A 27,323-nucleotide genomic window follows, 5' to 3' on the forward strand; every position below is an offset into this window, starting at 1 on the left:
TCCTGATATGTAAAACAATCTAGATGTTGGTATGCAGGGCATGAAAGTTTGTGAAAGAATAATTGCAAGTTGGTGGAATGGACAGGTAAGTGGAGGATGAAATCCAATGCAGAGAAATGTGAGGTGGAAGTAGTAGGAAGAGCACGGACAAGACATTATACAAGGGGTGCAATTCTAAAGGAGGTGCAGGACCTGGGGGACCTGGGTGTATAGCGCACAGATCACAAAGTGGCAGGACAGCAAAGAACAGTTAATAAAGCAAACAGTACCTGGGACTTTATCAACGTACAACGTAAGAGAATGTATGTTATACTGAACTTGCATGAAAAACACCTGTCACCTGGAGTATTGCCTACAGTTCTGCTTATAATGCTGTAGGAAGGACGTGAACATATTGGAAACTATTCCATCTTGTATAAGGATCAGAACAAGACAGTACAGATTTGAAGTGATATGCAAGAGAAGCAAATGAAAAGAAAGAAAAAGATATTTTCACACTAAGTGGTTCAGGTCTGGGATGCACTGCCTGGCGGAATAGTGGAGGCAGTTTAAATTGAGGCATTGATGAAGACATTACTTCCACTTGAAAAATCATCTAATGTGCAAGTGTATGGGGCAAAGGCAGTGGAATGGCATTCAAGTCTGGATGCTCAGTTGGAAAATTGGTACAGAGTCAATAGGCTAAAAAGCCTCTACAACACTTTATGATTCTGTGCATTAAACAATTCTGTTTGTGCAATCTAAATCTATATATGACAGATGTTTTTGGGTCCTCCAAAGAAGAACAGCAGTGAGAAGAAGTTGGTTCAAACATTATAATAATGCAGAGTACTACTTACTCTATACTGTAGGCTACAATGAAATATCTCAACGTGTCACAACAGTTTTGATTTTTCCAATAAGAATTTAATCATAGTTGAATAATTTAGCAGAGATTGATCACATTTAGTATAATTAGAAATAAGGGAAAGTAGGCATTAGCACAAAGGGCTGAATTAATTTTCTGTGTGTAGTAGAATTCTAAAAGGCAATCAGGATGAGAACAGCCAAACATTAATCTGTTTTTCTATTTTTAATGATCAGCTAAAATGAAATTTGGCTTTAATCAAACAATTACGTATTTGTATTAAATACAGCCTGGACAGATTACAACATTTAATTACTTTAATTGATTGCAGGAGCAATAGTCAACGAAGTTTACTAGTGGTGGCAACTAGTTACCAACAAAAAGCAAACAGTAACTTAAAAGCTGTGCAAAATCAACACTACACAAGCAAGTAAACAAGGAAGAACTAGAGTTGGTTAAAGATGTCAAATCATAGATGATCTAAATATGTATGACTAACCAACCCTTTAACATTAAGTGTTACTTGTCAATAGGTTTGTTCTTTCGATTCCAATATAAAGGAATTTTGCATTTACTGCATGCATGCATTTCATTAAAATTGTTTGTTTTAAAACAGCATCAGGTAAGGCCATCGTCAAAATCTACAAGGTGTTCTAATGAAAAATCCATTGAAGCTGTCCTTAAGATTGTTTGCATAGAAATATTAGCTGCTTCCAGGTCATTTAATATTGAAACATGCAAAAATTAACAATTTAAACTGGATTCAATGGAAACAAAAAGGAGGACAAGTGTTAATAACATAAAAAGGTTTTTTCGTTTGGGTCTTATCCTTTTCGAATAAATTAAGCATAACATTTTACAGCCATTCTAAGTGATGTAACATGCAGGTGCAAGTGCAATCAAGAAACAAAGATGTTATAAGCAAAAATATATTTCTGAACATTAATTTGTATACTAATGTCTAGATGATCTCAACTGATCACATCAACAGCACAATCTTATAATACTGTCAGTAAGGGGGAAAGGACGTACCTGTTGGAAAAAATGTTGGTTGCTGCATTTGTGCATTGGCTAGAGCCTGTTGGTAGTGCAAAACACTAGGATTAAAGATTGTGCTGGTGCCATTGCTCTTTTCAAGGGCTGGTCTCTTTGGTAAATGGTGAAGGACACCAGGTGGAAAGGCCTGTGAATGAGGGATTTAGTAAGACAAGTGCGATAAACAGAGAAGACAGCAGAAATTCCTATCATTTGCTGACAGCACTGTATTCAAAGTAGCACAAATACACTTTTGTTGAAAGACAGGTTTTCTGTAAAAAGGTACAAGCATCGTTCATTTCAACCAAAAAAGTTAATACTGTGATATTTGACATTACACTACAGGGCAAATATTTGCATTATTTTAAAGTCAAAACTTGCCCTTAACCAAAAAAAAAGTATATTTAATGAAAATGCTCTGACTACCTCATTTCTAAAACATTGTTAAGCAACTTAATTACAGCAGATTGGTACCAGATCCACACATTCAAATACTATCAAAGAGCAAACTAATTATATGAATTTAGACTATAACATGTTCACTCAACACTGTGTAGTTGAAGGCTATCTGCTGTTACACCTGAAATGCAAAAAGCAAAGCTCAGATATTCCAAAACAATAAAAAACTTTTACATTTTATAGCATGGCTTTTTAAAAGACCAGTACACTTAGTTAGTATGAACATAATATACTTCCAACAAACATCTAATTAAAAGCATTTCTCAAAATTAAAAACAAAATCTATCAAGTTATCATACTAATTTACTATCACTACAGTGCATGCAAAGCAAGAAGGTGAAAGGTCAAAGTACCAGGTCAAAGGTTGCCTCGAGGGGTCGTTTCACAGATTTGGCAGCCGACTGAGTCTTAAATAGCAGGCAGCGAGCATATGATGGCAATGGACCAATGGGGTTCAAGCGTATTAACATACAGGTAAACAGCAAGCAGAAGTGCGTCATGGGAACAGCAGTACATTGCAGGTAGGTGAGGAGGAAAAAAAACAAAAAAAACCCTGAATGCAGTATACAACATACATCACAGAGCATGCATAAAATGAGTTGTCAAAAGATTTGCAGTTACAAATACTGAATTAGTACTGTACAGCAAATTAAGCATTCACTGTACCTTTGTTAAAAGCATAAAAAAGCAAAACATGATTTTTAACTATTACTGATATCAACTTGTGCAAAATGTATGTGCAATTATATAAACTTACAATTAAATGATTGCATCTTTCACACTTTTATGAAATATGAAATTACACAATGATGGCTAGATTCTGCACTGTTCATTTGTAAAGCAATAAAACATCAAAGTCTACATCCCTCCAAACTAGAAGTAAATTACAGGAGACATTCTGTTCTTTCACTTCAATGTGACCAGATTCTTAACATTAAGACTGCAATGCACCTTTTTAGGGGTAATTACAGATGGTCACAAATACTGGTGTACCCAATAACTCCCACATCCTTTGAACAAGCGGATAGAACAGTATCCTTAGGAAGCAAAGCGATCCCAGTTCATGTGCGCTTTGGTAAAACTACAATGGCTTCTTGAGTACATTGGTGTGTGGACATTGTTGTTGTCATTATTGGCGAACAGGAATGACGAAGATTACCAAGACATTGGGGAACTGAAGTCATGTGTGCACTGAGTGATCTCATGATGAAATCTGACATACCAGGACTGGGATCCTAGAGTCCGAGTAGGATCGAATGCTAAAGGGTCTGCTGGGCTGATAACACAGTCTTATAGCTATCTCAAGATAACAAAGTGGCTAGATAAACACAGCAGGCCCAGCAGCATCTCAGGAGCACAACAGCTGACGTTTCGGGCCTAGACCCTTCATCGGAAAAGGGGGATGGGGGAGGGGATTCGGAAATAAATAGCGGGGGGGGGGGGGGGGAGGAGTGGACTGAAGCCGGACAGACGAGGAGAGATAGGTGGAGAGGTGAGTATAGGTGGGGGAGGTAGGGAGGGGATGTGTCAGTCCGGGAAGGACGGACAGGTCAAGGGGGTGGGATGAGGTTAGTAGGTAGGAAATGGAGGTGCTGCTTGAGGTGGGAGGAGGGGATAGGAGAGAGGAAGAACAGGTTAGGCAGGCGGGGACGTGCTGGGCTGGTTTTGGGATTGGGGGGTGGGGAAAGAGGAGGGGAGATTTTGAAGCTGGTGAAATCCACATTGATACCATTGGGCTGCAGGGTTCCCAAGCGGAATATGAGTTGCTGTTCCTGCAACATACAGTTGGCATAATCATGGCACTGCAGGAGGCCCAGGATGGATATGTTGTCTAAAGGAATGGGAGGGGGAGTTGAAATGGTTCGCGACTGGGAGGTGCAGTTGTTTATTGTGAACAGAGTGTAGGTGTTCTGCAAAGCGGTTCCCAAGCCTCCGCTTGGTTTCCCCAATGTTGAGGAAGCCACACAGTGTACAGTGGATGCAGTATACCACATTGGCAGATGTGCAGGCGTACGTCTGCTTGATGTGAAAAGTATTCTTGGGGACTGGGATGGGGGTGAGGGAGGTGGTGTGGGGGAGAGTGTAGCACTTCCTGCAGTTGCAGGGGAAAGTGCCGAGTGTGGTGGGGTTGGAGGGGAGCGTGGAGTGGACAAGGGAGTCGTGGAGAGAGTGGTCTCTCCGGAAGGCAGACAAAGGGTGGGGATGGAGAAATGTATTTAGTGGTGGGGTCAGATTGTAGATGGCGGAAGTGTCGGAAGATGATGCATTGTCTGCGGAGGTTGGTGGGGTGGTATGTGAGGACGAGGGGGATTCTCTTTTGGCTGTTATTGCGGGGATGGGGTGTAAGGGATGAGGTGCGGGAAATGCAGGAGACATGGTTGAGGGCGTTCAGAATCTTATAATACTGTCAGTAAGGGGGAAGGACATACCTGTTGAGGGCGTTCAATCGTGTCTCCCGCAGTTCCCGCACCTCATCCCTCACAACCTGCCCCCGAAATAACCGCCAAAAAAGAGAATCCCCTCGTCCTCACATACCACACCAACCTCTGCGTACAACGCATCATCCTCCAACACTTGCGCCATCTGCAAACCAACCCCACCACTAAATAGATTTTTCCAACCCCACCCTTGTCTGCCTTCCGGAGAGACCACTCTCTCCACGACTCCCTTGTCCACTCCACACTCACCTCCAACCCCACCACACTTGGCACTTTCCCTGCAACCGCAGGAAGTGCTACACTTGCCCCCACACCTCCATTCCAGGCCCCAAGATGACTTTCCACATCAAGCAGATGTACACCTGCACATCCGCCAATGTGGTATACTGCAACCGCTGTACACGGTGTGGCTTCCACTACAGTGGGGAAACCAAGTGGAGGGTTGGGGACCACTTGGCAGAACACCTACGTTCGGTTCGCAGTAAACAACTGCGCCTCCCAGTCGTGAAGCATTTCAACTCCCCCACCCATTCCTTAGACGACATGTCCATCCTAGGCCTCTTGCAGTGCCATAATGATGCCACCCGTAGGCTGCAGCAACAGCAACTCATATTCCGCTTGGGAACCCTGCAGCCCAATGGTCTCAATGTGGATTTCACCAGCTTTGAAATCTCCCCTCCCGCCACTGTATCCCAAAACCAGCCCAGCTCGACGCGCCTGCCGAACCTGTTCTTCCTCTCACCTATCCCCTCCTCCCACCTCAAGCCGCACCTCCGTTTCCTACCTACTAACCTCATCCCAGCCCCCTTGACCTGTCCGTCCTCCGGGACTGACCTATCCCCTCCCTACCTCCCCACCCATACTCTCCTCTCCATCTATCTTCTCGTCTATCCATCTTCAGTCTGCCTCCCCCCTCTCTCCCTATTTATTTCAGACTCCTCTCCCCATCCCCCTTTTCTGATGAAGGGTCTTGGCCCGAAACGTCAGCTTTTGTGCTCCTAAGATGCTGCTTGGCCTGCTGTGTTCATCCAGCCCCACACACTGCTATCTTGGATTCTCCAGCATCTGCAATTCCCATGATCTCTTATAGCTACCCCACTCTGAATGATGCTGATGAACATATTGCCTTCTCACACAAACACCACAGGATCTCTATGCAAAAATATCAAACAAAGTGCAAGTACACAGTAATTAATAAAAAAACTACATATAATTTGCAAGTAAATTGACAAGTTTCAATTTAAGCCAAAGAATCCACTAATGTGAAAAGCATATTTTACACTCGAACACGAGGGGTATTCATTTGAGATTGAAATTAAAAAAGATTGTTAGGGCAGAATTGTATTATCTGCAAGTGTCTGTACTAACTTTGTATGGTAGCATTCACTTCCCACACAGATACTGAGTGAAGAAACATTCTGTGCCTAGCACCTACAAATTTCACTACTGAAGCTCACAAATCGACCTATTTTCACTTTGCCATCAGACAGCATGCTTCAATCATTGCTTTGAAAAAAATGCATTCAAACCACACATTATGTTGTAAGTAAAATGTGACATTAATCAAATTAAAACAAGTTAACTGCACTTTTTATTCTGCTGCAGTGAAACTGAAGACGGAATTTTAATTGTTCACCTATCAGCTAACAAGGTGGCTGACTCGTGGAAGAGTGGCAGTGAAAAATGTATTACCAGTAAGTAGATTTCACATTACCTGGCAAATCTTGTTTCTTATGTGAGGAGAAAATAGCCACCTGTTATTTCCTCTCCACCAGCACTGTATGATTTTACTGCATTAATATCTGGTTATTTTATCCTGTTAAGACACGTTACAACATATCTCTGGCATAGGTGGGACTTGAACCCAGACCCTCTGGCTCAGAGGTAGGGACACTACCATTGCACCACATGGCCATTAAATTCTTCTTCCTTTACACAATTCAAGCTACACAAGGCTAATAGATAAATAATTTAATATGAAGGTAATCATTGACATCAGACTTGCCAAAATACTAATGATTTAGAAGATCAATAAAATACTATCTTAAGACACTATATTATGAAGCTGTTTCGTAAAGGAATATTTTTTCCATATCAACCTCAGCACTTCAGTAGAAAAAGCAGAATAAGCATGGCAAAATAAATTGAGATTAGGCAAAACAAGGCTATGGCTTAATTAACACTGAGCACCTGTTCTAGGCAGACCAAGATCTTTACTTTTATTCACATTTTTTCCTGTGTAAAGGATACCTTTCTTTTAGAAAAGCAGCATGTACTACAAATATGGAAGATCCCAGGCAGCTGTTTGTGGGAAATCATGACTAACTTGATTGAGATTTTTGACAAGCTGACAAAGACTGATGAAGGCAGAGCAGTAGATGTCGTCTATGTGAATTTCAGCGAAGCGCTCAGTACCACATGGTGGACTGGTTAGTAAGGCGAGATCACGTGGGCTGGGGAGCTAGCCAATTGGTACAAAATTGGGTTGACTGTAGAAATCAGAGGGTGACGGTAAAGGGGTACTTTTCAAACTGGAGGCCTGCCACCAGCCATGGGTCACAAGGATCCGTGCTGTGTCCATTGCTTTTTGACACTGATGTGAATGATTTGGATATGAATATAGGAGGCATGATTAGCAAATTTACAGATGACACCAAAATAGTTCATCAAGTTGACAGTGAAGATGATTATCTCAGGAGTAAAACAGGACTTTGGTGAGATGGGCCAATGAGTAGCAGATGCAGTTTAGCTTAGATAAATGTGAGGTGTTGTATTTTGGTATGGCAAGCCAGGGCAGAACTTTGGGGAGCATTGCCAAACAAAAGAACCAGAGATGCATGTGCTTGTATAGTGAACGTGAAGTCACAGGTGGAAGGGATAGTGAAGGCAGTATTTGGCACACATGCCTTCATTGGTTAAAACATTAAATATAGACTTTGGGATGTCATTTTGTGACTGTACAGGACATCGTTGATAACGCAGTGCGGAGCTGGAGGAACGCAGCAGGCCGGGCAGCATCAGAGGAGCAGGAAAGTTGGCATTTCGGCTCAGAGGGATCCCGACCCAGAACATCAACTTTCCTGCTCCTCTGCTGCTGCCTGGCCTGCCGCGTTCCTCCAGCCCCACATTGTGTTACCTCTGACTCTAGCATCTGAAGTTCTTACTATCTCGGAGTGATTAGATCACTTTTAGAATACTGCATACAATTCTGGTCATCCTTCTTTAGAAAGGATGTTATTAAACTTGAGAGGACACAGAAGATTTACAGGGACATTGCTGGGACTGGAGGTTTTAAGTAAGAGAGAGGTGAAATAGGCTGGGGCTTCCCCCCCCTCAACTGGAGGCTAAGGAGTGACTTTAAAGAGGTTTATAATATTAGGAGGGGCATGGATAGGGTAAATAGCCATGGTCTTTCCCTAAGTAGGGGAGTCCAAAGCTCGAGGGCATAGGTTTAAGATGAACAGAGAAAGATTTAAAAAAACCTGAGCAGCAACGTTTTCCACAGAGGGTGGGGGTGTGTTTGGAACAAGCTGCCAGGGTGGTGGTGGTGGTGGTGAAGGGTACGATTACATTTAAAAAGCAACTGGATAGGTAACACAAAGTGCCTGGCCTCCCCACTCGGTTTGTCATGCAAACTGGATCCTCAACCACAGTTGTGACTCATTTCATCCAAGCAACTATTTTAATCGAGGACAATGGAAATGATATTGACTTTCTTGATCTGCAGATGAACTCATGACACACTGCACAGCTTTCAGTATGAGGCAATCAATCTTTGAACTGCAAGTTTCTTGGCAAAAACAGAAATCTAAAAAGTTGGCACAGGTATTATTCTTAGGGGGGAAAAAAAAAGTGCAGGCAGTGGCTAACTATGTACCAAGTCAACAAAATTACCTAATCAGGTCAGGGAGTCAGATATGAAGAGAATAACATAGCACAGGATCAAACCATTTAGTCCAATTGGTCTATTTTCATGTTAACGTGTCCTAAACCATCTCATCCTGTCAGCATAACCTTCTACTCATTTATCTTAAATGTTGATATTGTTTTCCCTTAAACTAAACTATACCGTTCACTTCAACCATGTCTTGTTGTAAGGAGTTCCAAATTCGCTTCCTGGTTAAGAACTTTCTCCTGAAATTTCTTAGTAGATTTATTAGTGACTTGTGTTTGTTTCCTGCAGTTTTGGAATCTTCTTCCAGCTGAAATAATTTCTCTTGGTCTATCCTTGCAATCCTATTGAGAATTTTACAGATCTCTACCAGGTCATGACAATATATAAGACACCAAGAGGAATTCAGTTGGGAGCTTCTGTTATCAAAGACATAGGGCTGAGTCAAAGCAAGTGAGAGTGAAAATCCTCATTAAAGCATGGATTTATAAAAACTTTCAGCTTTCAATACTTCTGCTTTGGTCTGAAATGTTGAGGCTATTTACTGGAAGCATATGTGTACTGTCAGCAGTCTAGGATTGAGGGGCTGAATGGTCAACACTGTCCCTATAATTGCTGAAAATCAAATGCAATTTTTTGTTGCCAACAGGAATTGGACAAAAAACAAAGTCATCATTCACTGAACATACTTTCGTTAGAGCCCTTCCTTAAAGGCAAAGTTCCCATAAACCAGGTCAGGAAGACACCTGTTCCAGCTGAGAAGTGACAAAGATCAGTGCATGCTGAGAATGAAGCCACACTGTTGGCTGAGTGAACTTGCTTACCTGATGGGGAGAAACTGGTGAGATGCATGAATTGATGTACATGTATACAGATGAATATTTGGCAACCTGAAAACATCAGCTTTCTGTCTGCGGTTAAAGCAAAACATCACACCGATGCACATCTCAAACAAGTTAATGGAGCTTTGAGCGTAAGGACTCCAAACTAAGAATACCTAGGATATTAGGAACAAAACAGAAGTTGTTGGAAAAGCTCAGCAGGTCTGAGAGGAAAAATATCAGAATTAATGCTCTGGGCCGGGTGACACTGCCCTGCTCTGAGGGTGGGTTACCAGACCTGAAATGTTAACTCTGACTTTTTCCTTCACAAATGCTGCCAGACCTGCTGAGCTTTTCCAGCAACTTCTGTTTTTGTTCCTGATTTACAGCACCCGCAGTTATTTTGGATCCTGCTCAGCTCCTTCCCCAATGGAGCTGAAAGGAAAACCAGCTATATTTCAAGCAAAGGAGAAAACACAACTGGCTCTTCCAGCAACTGAGCTTCCTATGTAGCACTTTGTCAAACAACGTTTGAACACTCACCATTATATGCCATGCATTTCCTTTATCCATACCTTTGTTGTCTTCTGAAAGAATCTTTGAATGCATGTGAGGAATAATTCAACTTTTACACCAGACCTAACCCTATGCCAGCTGGCCTTAGTCAATATAACTAAGTTAAATGAATATCAATTTCACTGTGTATTATGGTCCCTGGGAACTCACCTATTACCAATGTTAAGTTGAAGAGGTCTACAATTATTGGTTTTGCCCTTTCTTGGTTTTTGAACAGAAGTTGGCAACCTACCAGTTCTCCCACAAATCGAATATGGAAATTATGACGACTTTCGCTTTCCCAAATGCCTTAGTTTCTCAAAGGAAACTAACTTACAAATCTTCTGCTAATCCTTTTCAGAGAAAAAGAGTGAAAAAATGTTTTGCAGAGATAGTGTGATTGAGAACAAACTGCTGTCATTGTTTGCAGAGTGAGCTGCAGAGCATTCAGCCTGTAATAAACTACAAACCATTGAGCCGATTAGACATTTCACTGTTCTGTTAAGTTTTGTTGAAAAGCCCTTCAATAAGCTATATCTTGATAAATACAGTGTAACTGGCTGTTTTAAACAGCATATTAACTTCGTAATTAATGCTAAACAACCTTACTGGTTCTGAAGGAATAATTTAATATTTAGTCAATATCAACACATAGAAATTACATTTAAACTAAAGTAAATGCTAAATGTTTGCAATGGCTTCACTTTTACCCTAACCTCATGTGTAAACCCCAAATCATTTGCTATCTGTAAAAGTTATGATTAAAAAATGAAGGGATTCAAGGGTTTTTAATACCCTGGTTTGTTGGCTAAGAAAATTCTTCCATTTGACTGGTTGCTTACACTGATGATCTTCACAGATTCAATAAGTGTTGTTACTGATAATCAGAATTCAGTCCATTAACTCTCTCAATATACGAGAGTTTCATCAATTCACTACCTTAACTGGCTTAGCCAGCTGGGAACTCATGAAAAAAGTGTATTTTTAAAAAAAATAGAAGCCACCACTTCACCTTAGGTTGCATTCAATGTAGGATTAATTCAGTAGAAAATATAGTCAATAGCAACCTGACTTTTTAAATTGAATGCGTCCCACCAATTTGCATGTAAATTGCATTTTGGATTTATCTATTTATTTTAAAAATATTCAACCTCCTTTTGACTGAAATGCTGTAAATTATATACAATAAAATTGCGAATTCATTGTTTAAACCTGTTCTGCTGCACTTGTTTTGATTGATCTCTGGTGGATAGTTAGTGAAAGACAGATTATCCAACTGGAGGGAGTCTTCACTTCAGCCTCACACTCTGTGGGAGCATAACCAAATTTGCCGGGCTCTAAGAAACCACTTGCTGAGTGTGCACCTGGAAATGTCTTTGTGATGCTGTTCAGATGCAATGCCACAAGATTTGTGACTCCCACATTGCAAGTCATTTCTAAACTTGAATAGCTGCATTGTGTCATTTCTGCTAGTTCAAGCTAAACTTCAACTAACTGTAAATTGTGATGAACCTGCTTAATCCCATCTCAAAACTATAGGCTTCCAGGAACTGGTGGTGTCTACAGATTTATGATCAAGGAATGAGGATAACATTACCAGATGGGTAATCGCCTTTTCTCATTTCACATCCTCCGTGTGCACTGTAGGAGCACTGCAAGTAGTACAAGTGGAAGAAAGACACCTGCACAAGAGCTACAACACCAGCTGTCAGGACTACTCTGCCAAAAGCATCATATGTCCCAATTAAATCTGGAAAATATTTAGTAAAAATGTTGTGATTGTTACAATGCATGACAATTTATTACAGAGAAAAAAAAACTCAAATACGAGTTGTCAATCACCAAATGAGGTTTTGGTTCAGTTGTATTCACCTTCAGGAGAAAATTTTAATCAATGTCTAATTTTGGTTGGGTAAGGACAGAGGTCTGTAGTCATTTTTCCCCCATTGTTCTTCTTTCACTTTAAATCATTTTAACACTGTTAACCATTCACGTGATCCAGAAGCTACTAGACATACAAGAGTTTAAACTAACATTGTTCAAGACAAAGCTGAGGACTTCACCATTCAGCCAAATATATGTTACTTCCATAACCAAAGATGGATTATTTCCATTGAATTACATGGATTCTAAAATGAATGACAGGAAAATCAGTTAACATTAGTTGTGTCTTTCAGGAAGCTCTTGTACCAATGCGTTAAAATTAACTGTATTCCCATTTTGGCCACATTACTACTGGAAGCAGGTTCTAACTTAATCCATGTGCATTGCCAGTAGAAAATAACTTTGCTCAGAGACCAAAACAAAAGTGGATATACTGCTCCAAAACAGAATTGGTCAACAAAAAATACCATAAACCTGAAACAAAGAAGCAAAGAGGACCATTAGGGATTGTGGAATAAATAAATTTTCCTTCATTACTCCAAACTATTGTACAACTAAAAGAAAACTTTTCCAAGGCTGTTTCTGTTTCCTGTATCAACATGTTTTTTTTTTAAAAAATCACATTTCTGGCCTTTTTCTACTGATGTAACAAATCTACATCAGAATCTAGCCATACAATGTTATGCAAAAATATAGAAAAATTACTGGCTTATTGAAATAGAAATTTGATCTAAAGAAGTTAACTTATTACTGCCTCAATTTATTGTGCCAAAAATCTTGCTTAAAGCAAGTGCAAACAAAGAGCTCTAATGGCTGTTACCTTAACACCAGAAAGATTTGTTAACTAAGAGATTCCTTACTCAACAATTAGTTGCCATTCCCATCCAGTAATTTCATTTCTTGAAAGTTTTCTACACTGCAAGATTAGAAACTATTAAGGCTTAAAATATACCTCAGTATGGTGGTGCTAGTTGTACTGAGAATGGGAAACACCATTTCTGGTCTTCTGCTACAATCTCCACACAAAAGTTTACAAAAGCTGCTGCATCTGATGCAGCACATCAGTGTGCAATTTCCATCTATAACAAAATTTAATTTAGCCGTTTGATGAATTGCATGATAAGTTTGTCATTGATTTGAATCATATTATTTTGTTAAATAACTTACCATTGCTGTCGCTGCTGCAGCAGCTGCCTGAGCCACTGCCACAGCCTGGTTGGCCTGGTGCTGAGCAGCCTTAATTTTGGCTTGTAAATGCGCAGGAGGATGGAAGTATTTACACTTCTCTCTTGAGCAACGACCTTTGATATAATCCATACAGACAGTTACAGTGTTGTCATTGGTGTCCACCATTGTGCTATCTGCAGGGTGAGCAAAACGGCAGTCGGTCTCACCCCGTGTGCAATTCCCTCGCTGAAACTCTCTGCACACCTGCCAGAAGAGGAGACAGAACTTTACTTAGATTTAATGGAGAGAATTAAGCCAAAGGCGAGGCCAAGGTTAAATACAAGCCTAAAATTTCATCCAGGACAGAAATCATGCATGAATAGGGAATCCAAGGGCAGGCAATGGCCTCGTGGTTACGTCACTCAACCATTAATCCCAAGACCCAAGTAATGTTTGGGTTTGAATCCTGCTACAGTAAATAGTGGAATTTTAATTCAATAAAAATCTGGAATTAATAGTCTAGTGATGACCATGTATCCATAGATTGCTTTAGGGAAGGAAATTGACATCACTACCTGGTCTGGCCTACATGTGACTTCAGACCCACAGCAATGTGGTCGACTCTTAATTGCCCAAACAGCAGTTAGGGATGGACCATGAATACTGGCCTGGCCAGTGATGTCCTCATCTCATGAATGAATAATCCAACAATAGCTCACTTACATGAACAAAATTCATATTTGGTACTATGGAAAATTTAGACTTATTTGTAACATCACTCTCCCAAGTTACATATTGCCAGTATGATAACCACAGGACATTTTTCTATAACTGTGACAAAGTCTGGGCGATGTTAATTTAACAATCAATATCATATTTGAGGAGAACAGTCACAAGCAAAATGTAAACAGAATTAAGCATCAACATGTCATTTGTTGATCTCTTTATTCTGATGACCTGATTGGTAAACCTTAGTGTCTTGTGATTTACAAATCAGAATGTGCTTCAAAACCAAAGAAATAAAAACTCCAGAAACAGTTTTAAAACTGCAAGAGTAAATGCAAAGTACGTATTACAATTTTACGGTCCCTATTGTAGTGTTTGCCAAGTTAACTGCTCATTGAATTGTCAAAAGTATGTTTCTTTGTTTGCTTAAGATTCAGAAATGTGAAATTAAATTTGATTTGATTAAACACAATTCCCAAAAGTTAAATGCACCAGATAATTCACTACTGGGCCACATAAGATAGGCAGATTTCAGATAGTTTCTTGACCATTGCCAAAGACTGCTAGGATCAGCAGTGAACCAGATATAAATCACTACAGCATTTCTGGAACCAATAAAAGAATAAGAATCTGCCAGAACTCCCACCTTCAAATTCTATGAAGTCGTCAATGTTAGAAAGAGCTTGTTTCAGGAGGACCAAACTGGGTATGTCAACAGCACACTCATCTTTATGATCACATTCTCAGTAGATATTTACTGTCCAACTTTACAGAAAGAATTGCCAGTATCAGTGAAACCCAAAACAGCATTTGAGCAGAGGCAACTACCATTCAGCCAAATGTGCCTGCTCCTACACTCTGGAAAAGGTACCAACTTAGCACTATTCTCTTATTTTTGGTCACCCTTCAATATATTGTGTTTTCAAATAGCTGTCGAACTTATTTCCTTAAAAAAAACAAATTGATGAATTCAGCTTCCATTAATGTATCTTTTAGAACCTTCCATATCCTATTGAGCCACTGTGCAGAAAAGAATCTCTTTATTCTTTTATTTTCTGTCCCCTAGTTAGTCAATCAATGACTAACGGAAATTTTCATATCTACCTCATCAAACCAAATTACAATTTTGACCAATACTACTAGGTTTTCTCTTAACCACTGCTGATTTTTTGAAAAGATACATGGTTTCTCTCAATAGTATTTTGGAATATCACCTTTATGTCCTGACCATGACATTGAAATCATCTAAGTAGTCTGCCCATTACTGTACACAATAGCCTGACTATGCCATGTTATGGACCAGACTAGGCCTCCTTAAAAATTTTAAGAAGGTAGCCAAGACCCTAATTTTTCCTTATTTTGAAAGGTAGACATGAAGTGCCATGTTCCAGATGCGGTGCTGGTCAAACTACTCTAGGCTCAGCAAAATACAATTTATTTAAACATTACAGTTAAATACAAAAGAAACAAAAGTTTAGAATAACTTCTCTGTTGGAATACTTTCCTGAATAAAGATACCATACCTAAAACTATTTAACTGTTCCAACATAGTAATATCCTATAAACACACCCCTTGGCAAAAAGGTAAATTCAGACAGATTGTTACACGTTGTTCTCCAATCCAGGAGGAAGAAACATTGAGAAGGTTCAGAGAGAATAACAGCTAGAAATCATTCACTGAAGCATCCAATTCATTGAGATAACAAAAACTTCTGATGCTACTGAAATAACCTTTCGAAGTGACAGCATCAATTAGCTTTTGTGCTCTTATGTTCCTATGAACAAAACCAGTGATCCTATCTTTCTTTTAAAAGAAAGAGCTTTAACATCTTGTTCTCCTACTTTAAAATATTTTTCTGAATTCCAAAGTCTATCAGCTTCTCTATTGTTTTTAATCTTTTACTACTTGGCATATATTTCACAACACTTCCTTTCAAAATATTGTAACTAAATTTCTCTACATTAACTGATGATGAAAATCACACGCTTGTGAACTTGGCTGTCCTCCTGAACTTACTGTCCTCTTGACAGTTAACCACACTCCCTACTTGCGTGCTCAAAGCTAATATTTGACACCATATCTAATCCAGATCACATTTATAAATAAGAACCATGATCCTTACAATGATACCCGGAGATACTACTTGCTTAAATCCTCCAATTTAAAAGATATCAATTGACCAGTTTTCACATTTCTGTTCTTTAATCAACTTTCAATCCAAATACTCTCCATGGAAGAGAGGATTTTACATGTATCTTGTTCAAATGTCATTCACGTGGCACTTTACATTATTTTATCTGCATATGTCCTGACTTTAAAAAAAAACTGAAGAACCTGAATGCAGGTCAGAGCCATATTTCATCTCACCAAAGCACATCTGGCCAAGTCAATTTTGTGAAATTTCTACTGTCACGTGCACAGCTAAACATGAAATTCAACAAGTAGCAGTTTGTGACGTTACACTTTTTAGGAATGTGCACTTATTATGTATTCCCAGGCAACAGAGATCAATGAATTTAAGTTGTTCCCTTTTATGCTGTTAGTGTCTTTGCAAAAAAAAAACCTTAAAAATTGCATTGTTAAATGAGATGACAATAGGTTTTTAATATCAAAGTTCATAACAAATGTTTATGAGTCACTGAATCTCTATAGGCCATTCAGGCCATCAAGTCCACACTGACCTTCTAAACAGCATCCCACCCACACCCACGTTGCTACCATGCATTTCCTGTGGCTTATCCACCAAGTCTGCACATCCCTGGATACTATGAGCAATTTAACACAGCTAATCCACCTAACTAACTTGCACATCTTTGGACTGTAGGAGGAAACCACAGCACCTGAAGGAAATCCATGCAGACACAGGGAGACTGCACAGTCACCTGACCAGGGAATTGAACGTGAGTTCCTGGCGCTGTGAGGCAGCAGTGCTAACCACTGAGCCACCTCAACACTTTGGCTCCAGAAAACTAATCTCGTACTTATACAATGGCGAATTTCATTGTGAAATAAACCAAATTCATTTTAAAATGAGAATTCCTGTTTCAACCTTAATCCCACATCTAGATCAAGATTATTTACTAACTTTCCATAAAATGTAATTAACAGTGAATTTTATCTGCTGGCTTACTGCGTGAGAACACTTCAAAATAATGTGTTATTTACCTTGTTTGCTGAAATCACTGCCAGTGGACAGAAACCCCATTGACATAGCACTAATTCAAACTAAGATCTGGAATGCAGAAATCTTCAAGAATAGCTTGATGGTTATGGTGACATTACCACTACATCAGTGGTGACTGACAGTGCTTAACTGTTGACTGCAAAATCCAGCTTACTTAGTACCACATCCTTTGTCAGATGCTCTTCACTTCTGATTCAAGCAAGGTTAGACCTTTCCCCATTTCCTTCAACTTATTCAATTCTCCAATAATTTTCATTTTCCCTTTCACTGTGAAATTTTTAAGTCTTCTTAGAATTTCAATTTATCGCCTGTACCCAAGATCATATGTTTTAAAACTTTCTGAAATAAAATCTTTACATCCTATTAAATCCACCACTTGTTTTTTTTAAAATGAAAATATTTAGTAAATCTAAACTCTTCGCCATTTATTTTCTCCTCAAATCTCACCAATCTGTAAAGGGATTCTCCCGCCTACTGTGCCAGTTCTGATGGCATACTAGCAGTTTGCTTGAGTTCATGTTTAAGATTCTGGCTGATTTTATAATTTCAAAGTGTGCTGAAATGTTATCAAGTCCAATGCCACGGTTATGGATACAAGAACAAAACAAGATGCACCAGAATCACACTGAATTTATACTAAAGGTGCGGCATCGATTTGACAATGTTTTTACCTCTAATCGATCTGTCCTCATGTGCTTCGGCATATTTCCTGATCCAGCAACTGAAATAGGTGGGCTTCCAGGGACAAGTACAGGGGCACTAGAGAGAACTTCTGTTGGAACTAATCCGACACTGTGAGGCACAGGTGCCAGAAAAGGGCTAAAACTAAAAGGATGATGATTTACTCCCGTGCCAGGATTCACTGGAAATGTGGGCTGCAGAGGAAAGCACAAAAATCCTTGAAGAAAAATTAAATAGGACAAAAGTAGTGCAGAAATTTACTTAATTTTTCACAACCAGGCCGAGCAGAATCAGCATTTATTCTACAGAATTGTTTGGGCTTCAAGAACTTAAATTTCTAAAACGGAAAATCCCCCTTTTCTGATCAAGGGTCTAGGCCTGAAACGTCAGCTTTTGTGCTCCCGAGATGCTGCTTGGCCTGCTGTGTTCATCTAGCTCAACACTTTGTTATCTTAGATTTTGCTCCTTTTGCTTTGACGTTTGCCAACTGAGAAAAGAAACAAAAACTCGACAAGAGGTATCGAGCAAAATACAAATTGGTGGCAAAACTTTTGATATAATTTTTTTTTAATAATTTGGAGGTTGGATGGGATGAGGAGAAAAAATCTTTGGTTATAAACACAATATACTTACAACTGGTTGAATTTGAGCACCTGGCATCATAAACTGCATCTGTTGTGCCAGCATGGCTGCAGTTGTTTTCTGTTGTATGAGATTGTTCCGGCCATTAATTTCTAACTGTGTTTTTAAATGCATTGGTGGATGAAGATACTTGCAGTTTTCTCTTGTGCAACGGCCCTATTACAAGGAAAAAATTTTAAAGGAGGTTTAGAAACAGTGGAAGTATGATAAACGCAAAATTTTCATGTGGCAGATAGTGGAATTTGAATTCAGTTAAAAATCTGGAAAGAAGAGTCTAATGATGACCGTGAAACATTGGTCGATTCGATCACGAATGTCCTTCAGGGAAGGAAATCTGCTGCCTTTATCTTGCCTGGCTAATGTGTACATCCAAACCACAGCAATGTAGTTGACTTAACAGCCAACTGGACAATTAGGGATAGACAATAAATGCTAGCCTAGCCAGTGATGCCACATCCTGTGAATAAAAGATTCCTAAAATTCAAACCAGGCTTTCTTTACAAATATTCACCTAATAATTAAAAATTATAAATCACCAGTGAGGTGTGATCACCAACTGAACCAAAGCAATGACCACAACTTCAAACATCTAAACATGCTGTGATCTCTTCTGAAGTTGAGAAGTTTTTGAAGCTGGGCAAACACCCAAAGATATGGCTCAGTAACCAATTTCAGCTGTGAGAAACATTACCTCATGTGGCCTGTATAAAATAGTTTAGAAGACATATTAAAAAAAGCATCTTATATAGTTAGTAGCCTTGCTAACATTTTCAATGCGCAAAATAAACAGACAGTGGAATTAAACACAAAAATCTACTCAAAATATTGCAGATTTCTGCACTTGTCACTGGCAACACGAATGACAACTGTACACACTTCCTTTCATTTCTTACTTTCCCATGCAATAAGTATGCTTGTCCATGTAAATATTCTGGTGATTCTGTAAGTCATTTTGTAAACTGTTATTTGAACATACCTAGATAGATAGTGAATTACCTGTATTTTTGCAGCTCCAATATAATGACTTTCATAAATTAACATTTTTGTTCAGCAATGCCTATGTGTCACAATTTAAACAGTGAGAAACAAGAAAAGAGCATTAATATTTCAAGAAGCATCACTGAGCGTCCAGCCTTCTGCAAAGTAATCTCCACAGTAAGTGGCAGACAATTCCGCAAACAGTGTATTAATGAAGTCAACTGACAGTTAACAAGACAGTCAAAATTGGTGTTTTTACAATAAGACAAGTGTAAAAGTTATTGACACATCAGGTGTGCTTGTCCAATGGCTACGGCAACTCACTGGTAGCCCAGTGGCTTAACTATCTAACCATGTCAAAGTGTGAAACAGAATTCAATAATTCATGGGCTAGCACTGAAAGAAGGACCTAGACGTTTCTCAACTTTTTTTTAAAATGAGAAGTAGATAGTTCACCTTCAAGGAATGGAGCTTGCAACTGTTATTTGCACATGCAGTCCGAATGCCTTGCCACATATAAAGACTATCTTTTATTTCTCTGTATTTTTGATTGTGGGCTGAAATAGGAAAAGGACTGCTTTAAAAACCAAAGGGTTCAAGGATTATTGCTTTTTAAAAAGCTGCCTAACACTAATTTACACTGCTGCTGTTCAAACAGTGGGGAAAGTTGTTAAAAAAGATGAAGAAACATCGGAACGTTTATAAAGAGACATTCGGCCATATTGAGATCTTCATCACTTTGACATCATCATTTTGGTTTGGAGCTGTGAACAAGAGCTCAGAGCCAAAGGGGACCTTCGAGCAGTAAGTTGCAGCTTTTTTTTTCTTAAAAAGAGGAGGATTGGAAACTAATTGCAAATCGATTCTTGTTCAAGTACTCTACAGACATGGAGATTCCTTACAGGCATTCTATTGGAACAGATGGCAGATATTTTAATGTTGGGAGGGGCCTCACAGGGATCTGGTACTGAATGACAGAAAATAAAACAGAAAGAGAAACCAAAGTTTGCACTGGTTTTGAACTTTTACTCTGTCATAGGATTGTAGATGTTGAGAATAGAGTATGGAGGTTTGATTACTTTGAGGTCATCCATCCATCAACTTATTTGGAGAACAGAATGTCATTTATAAGAATTAAGTAAATATTCGTTAGAGCCTACTGAAATTGGTTGCATTGACCATGTCTTCTGAAAACAAGATATAATCTCACATGCTTGTGATATCATGGATCATGCAGACTGCTTAAGTGAACTGGCTAGTTACATCTCTCTAACTTTTATTTTGACTTGTCCCTTGACTGTCTCTCTTTGAATGCGTGTCTGGGCTAAAAATCAAAGATTGGGTTTAAGTCATAGGCATTAATTAGATTATCTTGTTTAATTCTGCTCTGCTGAAGCTCTAATATTATAAATAAATTCTCAGTTGTTTAGTTCAAACTATAAAATTGGTGCCTGGCATTGGGTATTCACAAAATCTGGTACCCATTATTGAAAAGTTCTGGTTTTAAGCCACTGTGGTAATTGAAGGGTCATTGAGTATTTTCATCTTATTGCATTGTGAATACAGGGATAAAAAGGCAGATTTGATGTGGATGCTCGTCTCCACGTTGGCAACAAATGGCTGACTGACAATGAGTCATCATGCCACAGAACAATGCCAAAGGCGTTCTGCCTGCCAATAACAGATTGGCTTTCAGGCAGCTGAACAGCTTACAATTGGTCCAAAGCTATTGGACGTCAGAAGAGGAAGAGCTGTCTCTTTCCTCTGTAGTACAAGAGGACACCTCAAGCCTGAATAAAGCCAGCTAATATTCATTCATCAGTTTTTGTGCACTGTGTCACACCAACAGTAAGTCAAAACATAATAAGTCAGAATCAGTCACCCTGTGCCTCCTGCAAGCAACTGTAAGTACCTGGGGAAGGAAGATAATGAGCTGCAGTTCCTGACAAGCCAAAAAGGATATCAGCTAACCCTGTGGATAGTGATGATTGAACTGCCTTTCTCGATTCTCCCCCTCTATCCATGACTTCTTTGTGTGCGTGCGTGGGTCTGTGTTTATTAGAGTTAGAGTTTTAAAGCCATAGTTAAATTGATGGTTTATGATTGTGTATCTGTAGCTAGAATCTATTTATGTATGACAAATTGTCATTGTCAACTACAGAAACTTGGCCATGCTTTCTGTGAACCTGGGGAATTTTGAGCACTTTAAATCTTTAGACTTGTGTCATGGCTCTGGAAATGGTGGGGGTTGATTTTCAGTATGCGACCCAGTGAGGGTCAGCACAAGAATAAATTTAGAAATCTTCCTGTAGCAAGTTTTGAGAAGATTTGTAGCTCAGGTTGAGGTTCTGGATGTGAGTTTGCTCGCTGAGCTGGAAGGTTAGTTTTCAGACGTTTTGTCACCATTCTAGGTATCATCACCAGTGAGCCTCCGACAAACAGGCAGAAAGCTAGCCACCAGGATACATGAACATCAACTAGCCACAAAACGACATGACCCACTATCACTAGTATCCTTACATACAGATGAGGAAGGACACCACTTTGATTAGGACAACACATCCATCCTAGGTCAAGCCAAAACACAGACACGCACGAGAATTCCTAGAGGCATGGCATTCCAAACGGAACTCCATCAAACACCGACTCAAAAATCAATCTACCATCCTCTGAGAAAAAGAACAGGAAATGACATCACCGACTCAAAGAAACCTAAACAGATAAATAGAAAGCGGAACACAGCACCAGCACTTCATCGGAGGCTCACTGATGATGTTACCTAGAATGGTGACGAAACATCTGGGAACACACCTTCAAGCTCAGTGAACCAGCTTACATCTGGAACAAAATAAAGACCCACTCTCTTGTGGACCGAGAGGAGGAGAGCGCTGTGTTGGAGGTGAAAGGAAGACGTCGGGTCGGCTGTGCACCCTTGCAACCAGTGGATCTTAATGTTGGCTTCGGCCTAACGCTGGTTCAGGGGAGCAGCCAACCTGCAACGATGGCTGCGGCAAGTGCTCGTGCCCCAGGTCAGGGGGTCCGGAACACCATCCGTGTTTCCGTGAAAAAGGTGTTTGAAGGTGCACCTGTGGACCACATCTTCTTTGTGAAGAGGGTCCTGTTGGACTGTTGTAGGTTCGCTGCTGCGGACATTTACTGCCTGCAGGAGTTCCCCGGAGGAGGTTTTTAACAATGTGACCTTCAGGAGTGCCAAGCTTTGCGAGCGCTTCCTGGAGGTTTTCAAGCAGAAAGGAGGTGAGGGCCCCCTCTCTATTGACCGCTGTCCGTGATGCCTGCGCAGAGGAGCCGTATGGTGACTGTACACATGTACAACCCGCATGTGTCAGCAGTTGATGTCCTGAACTTCCTTGGAAGGGGACCTAACTGACTTCATGGACCCCTTTGGCATCTGGACCAGTAAGAGGCAGGTCAAGGTGATGCTGAGGATGGGCGCGGACGGGAACGTCGTACACCCACCATCCAGCTTCGCGATTGGCGGGAGCAAGGGCTACCTGACATATGCAGGGCAACCTAAAGTCTGCCATGCCTGTGGTAGGTCAGGTCGCGTGGCGGCCGACTGCAAAGCCACCATCTGCAGGAACTGCAGGGAGGAGGGACACCTTGCAAAGGATTGCCCACAAGAAAAAAGCTGCAATCTTTGCGGGGAAGCGGGCCACCGCTATAGGGCATGCCCGCAGTGGGGGACCACCTACACCCAGGTCGCCGGCAGGGGCAATGCGGGGCCAGCCCCCCCCCCGGAGGAGAGGAAGGCACCAGGGCCCTGCAAGGACCCCACTAATGTTGCAGGAGGGCCAGCAACACGCCCCTGCAGGCTCCGCTCCCTGCCGACAACCCGGAGTCGATGGAGGCGGCGACAGGCAACCCAGGGGAGTGGACGACGGTCCGGCCCGTGAGGAGGAAGGTGTGTCGACAGGCCGAGGAACCACAACCATCAGGCGGGAAGAAGCAGCTACGGGGGGGGGGGGGGGGGGGCTATAAGAGCTCCTCTGACGAGGGGGATTCGGAGAGGGCCCGCCTGAAGCAGAAGTTAAAGATCTCAAGGGAGAAGGAAAGCAGCACCACGCTTCCAGGTGATGGGAGGCGTCCTGAGGCTCCCTCCAAGTAGTTGGACCGTTCTGGACCACCTGTCCTTAGTGGAGAAATTTTTGAAAGGAAACACCTTTGACCACAAGGCCGTCAGGCAGTGGTCAGCACGTAGTATCCTAGAGACCCTTCGGGAAAAGGAGAGGGTGGATCCCGTCGTGTGGTTCCCCACGAAGATTGCCAGAGTCATTTGGCAGAATGCCTCATCGCCAGAACTTTCAAACAAGCACAAGGACACTGCTTGGCTAGTGGTGAGAGGGGCTCTGCCAGTGAGATCCTTTATGCATGCCTGGAATCTCTGCGCCACCGCACGCTGCCCTCGAGGTGGCTGCTGGGGGGGGGGGGGGGGGGGAAAAGAGATGAGACTGTCGATCACCTCCTTCTGGAGTGCGCATATGCGCAGGAGATCTGGAGGGGGCTGCAGTGGTATTTGTCGAGGTTCGTCCCAAGCAGCTCCGTGACGCAGGACTCCGTGCTGTTTCCCGGGATGCACACAGAGACCAACATCAAGTGTGCCTGGAGGACCATCAATGCAGTGAAAGACGCTCTTTGGTCTGCCCACAACTTGCTGGTCTGCCAGCTGAAAGAACTGACCCCGACTGAATGTTGCAGACTGGCGCACTCCAAAGGTCCAGGACTACGTGCTGAGGGACGCGCTAAAGCTTGGTGCAGCCGCCACCAAGGCGCGGTGGGGCAAGACCACGGTATGAAACCCCTCGTCCAGAATAGAAAAAGGGCCCTATCTGGTAACTGGGCCCAGCTGGCGCCTTCCCCAACTGGTCAGGGGGCCAACTGGGACTGTGTGGGGTGACGACTGCCAGGGTATTTTCTTTGCTTTGTTTTTTTTTTCTTCGTTTGTTTTTTTCCTTTAGTTGGTGTACGTACCCCGGAGCGGCTTGCATGACTGGGTAGGTGTATACATGTTTTATTTTTTGTACATCTTATGAATAAAGTATATTTTTTCAAATAAAAAAAAGTGACAAAACATCTGAAAACTAACCTTCCAGCTCAGCGAGCAAACTCACATCTTCCTGTAATTTATTCATACATTAAAAAGGACTGGCAATTTCATTAACTCCTGTCTGCCACATAAGTATATTCAAGAAGTTTATACCACTTAATTGACAACCATACTGGCCACGTTTAAGCAGGGAAGATCAAACAACGGTCCATATACTAACACACATAACAGATACCTTGAGCCTATTATGCAATGCAATAGAATTGTGTCTAATTTTAAGACCATAAGACATAAGAGGAGTGGAAGTAAGGCCATTTGGCCCATCGAGTCCACTCCGCCATTTAAATCATGGCTGATGGGCATTTCAACTCCACTTCCCTGCACACTCCCCGTAGCCCTTGATTCCTTGTGAGATCAAGAATTTAAAATCGATCTCTGCCTTGAAGGCATCTAATGTCCCCGCCTCCATTGCACTCCGTGGCAATGAGTTCCACAAACCCACTACTCTCTGGCTGAAGAAATGTCTCATTTCTGTTTTAAATTTACCCCCTCTAATTCTAAGGCTGTGCCCACGGGTCCTAGTCTCCCCGCCTAATGGAAACAACTTCCCAGTGTCCACCATTTCTAAGCCATACATTATCTTGCAAGTTTCTATTAGATCTCCCCTCAACCTTCCAAACTCCAATGAATACAATCCCAGGATCCTTAGCCGTTCATCGTATGTTATACATACCATTCCAGGGATCATCTGTGTGAATCTCCGCTGGAAACGCTCCAGGGCCAGTATGTCCTTCCTGAGGTGTGGGGCCCAAAATTGGACACAGTATTCTAAATGGGGCCTAACTAGAGTTTTATAAAGTCTCAGAAGCAGATCACTGCTTTTGTATTCCAATCCTTTTGAGATAAATGACATTACATTCACTTTCTTAAGTCACAGACTCTACTTGCAAGTTAACTTTTAGAGAATCCTGGACCAACGCTCCCAGATCCCTTTGTACTTCTGCTTTATGAATTTTCCTCATTGTTTAGAAAATAGTCCATGCCTGTATTTTTTTTCCAAAACTGCAAAACCTCGCATTTGCTCACGTTGAATTTCAGCCATTTCCTGGACCACTCTCCTAAACTGTCTAAATCTTTCTGCAGCCTCCCCACCTCCTCAGTACTACCTGCCTGTCCACCTATCTTCGTATCATCGGCAAGTTTCACCAGAATGCCCCCAGTCCCTTCATCCAGATCATTAATATATAATGTGAATAGCTGCAGCCCCAAACACTGAACCCTGCGGGACACCACTCGTCACCGGTTGCCATTCCAAAAAAAAGAGCCTTTTATCCCAACTCTCTGCCTTCTGTCAGACAGCCAATCCTCAATCCAAGCTAGTAGCTCACCTTGAACACCATGGGCCCTCACCTTGCTCAGTAGCCTCCTGTGAAGGTGCCTTTTCGAAGTCTAGACAGATAACATCCACTGGATTTCCCTGGTCTAACATACTTGTTACCTCTTCAAAGAATTCTAACAAGTTTGTCAGGCATGACCTCCCCTTATTAAAATCCATGCCGACTTGTTCTAATCTGATCCTGCACTTCCAGGAATTTAGAAATCTCATCCTTAACAATGGATTCTAAAATTTTACCAACAACCAAAGGTTAGGCTAATCGGCCTATAATTTTCCATCTTTTGTCTTGATCCTTTCTAAAACAAGGGGGTTACAACAGCAATTTTCCAATCATTTGGGACTTTCCCAGACTCCAGTGACTTGTGAAAGATCACGACCAAAGCCTCCACTATTTCCTCAGCCACCTCCCTCAGAACTCTAGGATGTAGCCCATTGGGACCAGGTGGTTTATCAATTTTCAGACCTTTTAGCTTTTCTAGCACTTCCTCTTTTGTAATGCCTACCATACCCAACTCTGCCCCCTGACTCTCCTTAATTGTTGGCAGGCTACTCATGTCTTCCACTGTGAAGACTGACACAAAGTACTTATTAAGTTCTTCAGCTATTTCCTAATCTCCCATCACTAGCCTTCCAGCATCAATTTGGAGCAGCCCAATGTCAACTTTTGCCTCGTTTGTTTCTTGTGTATTGAAAGAAGCTTTTACTATCATTTGTAATATTATTAGCTAGCCTACCTTCATACTTGATCCTCTCCTTCATTTCTCTTTGTTACCCTCTGTTTTTGTAGCCTTCCCAATCATCCGATTTCCCAGTGCTCTTGGCCACTTTATAGGCTGTCTCTTTTTCTTTGATACATTTCCTGACTTCCTTTGTCAGCCATGGCTGTCTAATCCCACCCCGGATAAAATTTCTCTTCTTTGGGATGAAAATTTTCTGATTAGAAAGGATTTCCCACACAATTCCCATATCCAGAGAAACCTCCTTTAACCAAAAATCTAATCAGCCACTGAATTAAAGGTACTGAATGACTGAGCAACTTCAGTCTGGTACAGCAAATTCCAAAAAGTTCACAGGTCTTTCAGTCAATAAAAATTTGTCAATACCTCAGCCCTAAATGATAAACACCTGTTATGAGACTGTGAACAAAACCAATCCCAACCCCGGTTCTCGGCTTTCCAAGCAAGGGAAATAAGCATCCCAATAAAACAAAACAAAGAACTGCGGATACTGTATCGGAAACAAAAAAAAAATCAAATGCTGTAGAAATTCAGCAGGTCTGGCAATGTCTGAAGAGAAAACCAAGCTAATGTTTTGTAATGTGCAAGTATCCAACACCACGTTTGAATGAGAGCCTAAAAATGAGTTTGATGAACCACTGCGCTCCTTTAAGGCCTTAGATAAAAAGTCTATCCTTCCTTATTATCCTTCTTCAGGGAAAACCAGAAGTCTCATGACACCAGGTGTCAATCCGACAGATTTAATTAAATTCACAGCACTAGTGAAATTCACTTTCAAAGCATGCTTCACCTGATGAAGGAGCAGCATTCTGAAA

At 41.1% G+C, this 27,323-nt stretch overlaps 1 protein-coding gene and 1 long non-coding RNA gene across 11 annotated transcripts in view; one reads left to right on the forward strand and one right to left on the reverse strand.

Moving 5' to 3' along the window:
* LOC132209760 (uncharacterized) overlaps positions 1-9,694 on the forward strand; it is a 47,157-nt gene extending 37,463 nt beyond the window's left edge. Inside the window, exons 2-3 of the long non-coding RNA XR_009445823.1 lie at positions 6,385-6,473; positions 9,321-9,694. This is a non-coding gene — a long non-coding RNA (uncharacterized LOC132209760). The remainder of the gene's footprint in view (positions 1-6,384; positions 6,474-9,320) is intronic.
* mbnl2 (muscleblind-like splicing regulator 2) overlaps positions 1-27,323 on the reverse strand; it is a 119,288-nt gene that overhangs the window by 26,510 nt on the left and 65,455 nt on the right. For 8 of the 10 annotated variants that reach the window (XR_009445822.1, XM_048532506.2, XM_048532505.2 and 5 more), the window contains 5 exons: positions 18,324-18,488; positions 17,681-17,884; positions 13,099-13,362; positions 2,695-2,748; positions 1,880-2,030 (listed from right to left, as the gene is read on the reverse strand). Coding sequence is in view for 9 of the 10 variants with exons in the window: in XM_048532498.2 (XP_048388455.1) it covers positions 1,880-2,030; positions 2,695-2,748; positions 13,099-13,362; positions 17,681-17,884; positions 18,324-18,488 (838 nt within the window). In the remaining variant the exon portion in view is untranslated. The remainder of the gene's footprint in view (positions 1-1,879; positions 2,031-2,694; positions 2,749-13,098; positions 13,363-17,680; positions 17,885-18,323; positions 18,489-27,323) is intronic. The other 2 variants (XM_048532503.2, XM_048532504.2) reach the window with 1 other exon arrangement.

This window comes from Stegostoma tigrinum, chromosome 6 (assembly GCF_030684315.1).
Source record: "Stegostoma tigrinum isolate sSteTig4 chromosome 6, sSteTig4.hap1, whole genome shotgun sequence".
Lineage (NCBI taxonomy): Eukaryota > Metazoa > Chordata > Chondrichthyes > Orectolobiformes > Stegostomatidae > Stegostoma > Stegostoma tigrinum.